Raw genomic sequence first — 5094 nt, forward strand, 5'->3', positions numbered from 1 at the left:
TTTATATTGTGCATAGGCCACAAATAGCGCCTATCGTTACCAGCCATTTTGCCCGTAATAAGGAAGGACGGTGGTTAATGCAGATACGGCGAAATACGTGAGAAAGGCGACAATTAATGAGGCAACGATCGCTATTGGTATCGATCATTCGCTTCCTCTCTGGTAGTTGCGACGCAATCGAAACCAAAGAATCCGTAAAACTACTTCGTCACTCCTCTTATGATATCAGCTATACCAGAAGGCACGAATCCTCCGATTCCGTAATCACAATTCTTTTCCGTACACGGAGGCTTCGTTTTCCAATTGGTTACGTCAGCTTTCCGTCCAACGACACACAATACATTATGGGCTATTAGTTTTCTTTTGTGAAAAACGTGTATCGGACATTATCGGTCAAACTTTACCTTTAAGGGATACAGCGATCCCTTAAAAAATTGTTCGCCACCGAAGACTCCTTTGCCCCGAATGCCAACGTAGTTAATAAAAACCGTATAAGAGAAGATTTAGTGATTTCGTTCATTTTCATATTTCTTTTCTTTTCACCTTCTTCTTATTTCCTTCACTTTTCAATCGTATCGATTGTATCGACGATCGAGAATTTCTTACCAGAGAAGATTAAAGTCACTCCGAAGGCAAAAAAGTCCGGATACGAAGAGAAATGATTAATGTCGATATGTGCAGCCGATTCAAACGCATTTCGCATGATACTGTTGAACAACGCATCTACGTATGTGCTCAGTCCCTTTAGTATGATCACGGAGCCAATTACATACCTCAGTATTAGCGTCCAGCCGATTAGGAAAGCCATAAATTCACCCATCGTAACATAGCTGTATAGGTAGCCCGATCCAGCACATGGAACTCTTGCGCTGAATTCTGCGTAGCATAGGCCTTTGTAATAAGAAATAATTCATTCTTTCCAATTCGCTTTTTCAATTTTTCTACACAAATCCTACCTGCAAACGTGGATGCGATCGCGAACGGAATTATCACGGCAGGACCTGCGATGTTTTTTGAAACTGAACCCGCGAGAACGTAAACACCTACGCCGAGGGTTGAGCCGATTCCGAGGTCTATCAGATCCAAAGTCGTTAGATATCTCGCCAATTTTGTATCTTGAGAAACGTTCAATTCTTTCTTACGGCTGAACATCTTGTACAAACTCTCAACTTTCCAATTTTTCATGTTGTACAACTGAAAATAACGTTCGTTACACTCACGATGCGTACGAAATATATCGGCTTTCTCAGAATTACTCCTCCGGAGTAATGTTTTGTATAATTCGCTCACCATGAATAGTATCGTAATTTTGTACGATGAATGAGACACTGGTTACAGCCTGAACATTCGGTACACGACTAAACGTGCGCTAATTAGCGTTCAAAGATCGATCGATGTACGAGCAAACTGAATCATTCAATTGGTTAGAATCGCTTCGTCGCCGCGAGTAGAATAGAATCGTTCAGTCTATATCAGTCATCTGTTTATAATATTGGTTTTTTCATTTGTTCATTTTACCGATAAGTTTAGATAACGTGAAATCAAATATTTTCTCTTCCCAAATCGAACGTTCTTTGCCCCATTAGGACGTTCCACGGTTATTGAGAAACACTTTGAACATCAATAGTGCAATTTTTACCAAGATTACAGGAAAAATGATTCGTCCACAAATCAATTAGTGTTTTGAACGTAGATGACATTAATTTATCAAACGTATAATTAATTAATACACCACATAACTGATACTGTAAAGATTTGCAGCTAATTCCTAGGCACGAGGCATTTATTGTTCGCATGTCCTACGCGACACCACGCACACATACACGTATGTGTGCCCACAAAATACCAGTTTTATCAAAAATTAACGTTTTATACTTACACAAAAAACATGCAGAAAAAAGGTTTCCCTGTATAATGACCTATGTATTCACTAAGCGGTACTATTCGGTACAATAAACGATATGAAATTTCTTTAAATAATAACTATTCTGTTTATCTCCACAGATATTGAATATCCACTAAGCTGGTATGTGATACGATCATAAAAACAAATACGTTGTCTCAAATTCGATCGCTTTTTCGAGTTACGGCCATTTCAAGCGACAATTTCTCACAAGATTGCGTACCAAGTGCACGACATTTTTTTTCTTTGCCAGGAACCTAAAGTCAACGAATTACCCTAAGTAACGTTCAGAAATTTACGGTATTTCTTAGGTAATAAATAAACATAAATATGTTTTAAGACAAAGGGGATACATTACATACACACTTCTGTATGTTATACGTTATTTTATTTATAAGTATAAAATATTTATTGCTAAATAGACTATGCGTTAATAGAATGTATAAAAAAATTTGTATTGGACGGATATTAGTAATACATGACCGATAACACATATGATGTTCATCGCAAGAACGTTGTGCATCGTCGTTTTGTTCCTAAATATGAGACACCTAACTTGATCTCCTCGAATAACTTCTAAATTATGCATTGTACAAAAAATTATTTCTACAAAGGTTACATGGTATCAAGAGGGACATCACGTGGTGTACACGAATTCTTTATAAGTGGAGGCGTTTAGGAGATTTGAAGGTCAACTTTGTTTTTTTAAATGGAGTGCCCTATTTTTTTTTACGGCAGTTGGAAAGCTCATTAATTTCCAAGTAGAAAAATATTAAACATTGTTTGTCCTAAAGCTAATTAAGGAGATATTAACAACAGTTTGATTCATATGATCTGTATATGGTCGCGAATTATCCCTGAAGCAAGTGTAGCACACGCTTCACGAATTCGTTCTTGCATATCCTCTACCGTTGTTGGTGGTTCATGATACACTTTATTTTTTAATGTACCCCAGAGAAAATAATCCAATGGTGACAAGTTTGGTGAACGAGGCGGCCATGATCTTTCAACGCGACCTTATGCGGGTCAAACTTTCGTTAATATCTCATTAATTATTAGTTCTAGGACAAACAATGTTTAATACTTTTCTACTTGGAAATTAATGAGCTTTCGAACTGGCATAAAAAAAAATAGGCATTCAATTTAAAAAAACAAAGTTGACCTTCAAATCTCCTAAACGTCTCCACTTATAAAGATGTCGTGTACACCACGTGATGTCCATCTTGATACCATGTAATCTTTGTAGAAATAATTTTTTGTAGAATGCATAATTCAAAAGTTATTTGAGGTGATCAAGTTAGGTGTCTCACCCTGTATATATATAATGTCGATTTATTTATTTCGTTTGTAATTAAATCTTATAGTTTTTCTGATTGGCAGAAATACTAGTAGTAATAAATAATCGATGTGATGTAACACTTTACAGTGTTATTGGTTAGTCCAATCTATTCCACAGATTGTGTAATGATGCCAAAACAGCAATCACGATGAACCAAGAGGCATGTACTTTTCCTGCCATGGACTGAAACAAACCAAATGAGCTTAATGTACTTAGATAATACTATTTTGACCTGAGTTCTTAAGATCAAAACTGAACTGAGTACTTGACTCACAATAATATAATAATTGCACCTATCTCCTTGACAACAATCGGTACATTTCCAATCCTGATACCATATATACGTGCAAGCTTCCATATTAGAATGTTTTATTCTTTCACATTCCTTTTTCGTGGCACATTTTTTTGAAACGTAATATTGTTTTTTTGCACCGTGCGACCAATATGGTGTACCTATAAATAACAGAAATCATCGTTTATTTGAATAAATCATCGATCATCAACTGATGTAAACATAACCTCAAACATTGTTTTTCGAAAAATTAACAGGTATATAAAGTTTCAAACTTACTTCCCCACATAATATCTGATAAGCAAGTATCCTGACCTTGTTCACACGTTTTTGTACTTTTTAAACACTTTTCTCTGTTACCGTCTTGATTTGTACACACATAGCATTCCAGGGCGTGGCCTAAAAACATCCATGAATAAACAAAGGTACACATTAAACTGATATTTACGTAACATACTATGCGGCAAGCAACACGTGATGAACAGTGTCCAATAAAATTTTGAAAATTTCATTGTATTTTGCGTGAATTGATTTTCTGAAGAAAAAACAAAAAACAGAACTACGTTAAACAAAGTGAGGTTGTCTAAATTGAACATAGCAAAGGATTGAAATTATAAAGTTGGCACAACTGAAGACATTGGCGCCTATAGGATTCAAAAGTTATACGAACATAGAGTACAGGTAAATTTTGATTAGATTGAAATATCAATAAAAGTGAAATATTTATGAAAAGGTGAGAGTCGCATTTGTCGCATATATTTCAGTATAATTGGTTTACATTAAAGAAGTGATACGAAACAGCTTGATGTGATCGTTATTGAGGAAGATACGTTTTAAAGGGATCGAATGAAAAAGTAAAGAACGCGCATTTAACGTATCAAGTTTCTTCTATATACTCTTTACAAAGTTATCAAGCGGTTGCAAGACACGTTTCGTGTGTATATAAAAAGTTTGCGCACGGTGTTTCCTTATTAAAAATAGCTAGCGAATATATTATTGACCCGTGCGTTATTAGAACTCGATTTACAAACTCTCCGGTTGATCAGCTTAAAATTGAATCATGACCGTTCCAATTATCTACTATTGAGTTTCAAACTATTTGAGTTTCATAACTGAAAATTTATTCTAGTGCGAAATTTTTTACACGAGTTTGATTCTAATCGTCGTGGTGATAAAACAAACTTATTACATTAAATGCAGCAGTGGAGCGAAACGAAGAGATGGAAAAGGTCCACAGAAAAATCGCTGCGTGCAACGAATGCATAGAAAGAAAAAGTTAAGAAAGGTTCGAAAGGTCGAAGAAGAAACGAGCAGGAGAAAGGAAGAAGTGACGGAAAGGGAGTAGGCGGGAAGGAAGCAGGATGCAAGGGATAGGTTTGCTGGTGCATTCATTCTCCCCACTCCATGTTGTCGAAACTCTCTCTCTCTCTCACTGCCTCCCTCCCTCTCACCCATTCTCACACACGCCCTCCCACTCTCTCTCTCTCAGGGTTTCGGTCAGGTCGCGTGTGCTCGCGGACGTCGAATGTCGATATTCGAGTGCGCGGCGCAGGCTGAGCA

At 36.7% G+C, this 5094-nt stretch overlaps 1 protein-coding gene across 1 annotated transcript in view; it reads right to left on the minus strand.

Moving 5' to 3' along the window:
• Positions 1–4108, minus strand: part of LOC108574849 (cationic amino acid transporter 3-like) — a 5822-nt gene extending 1714 nt beyond the window's left edge. Inside the window, 8 exon segments of the mRNA XM_017937495.1 lie at positions 41–146; positions 149–376; positions 436–477; positions 607–891; positions 957–1194; positions 3517–3695; positions 3814–3933; positions 3992–4108. Of these exon segments, the coding sequence (XP_017792984.1) occupies positions 41–146; positions 149–376; positions 436–477; positions 607–891; positions 957–1194; positions 3517–3695; positions 3814–3933; positions 3992–4046 (1253 nt within the window). The 5' untranslated portion in view covers positions 4047–4108.
• Positions 4109–5094: the final 986 nt, after the last annotated feature.

Source organism: Habropoda laboriosa, unplaced genomic scaffold (genome assembly GCF_001263275.1).
Source record: "Habropoda laboriosa isolate 0110345459 unplaced genomic scaffold, ASM126327v1 scaffold210, whole genome shotgun sequence".
NCBI lineage: Eukaryota > Metazoa > Arthropoda > Insecta > Hymenoptera > Apidae > Habropoda > Habropoda laboriosa.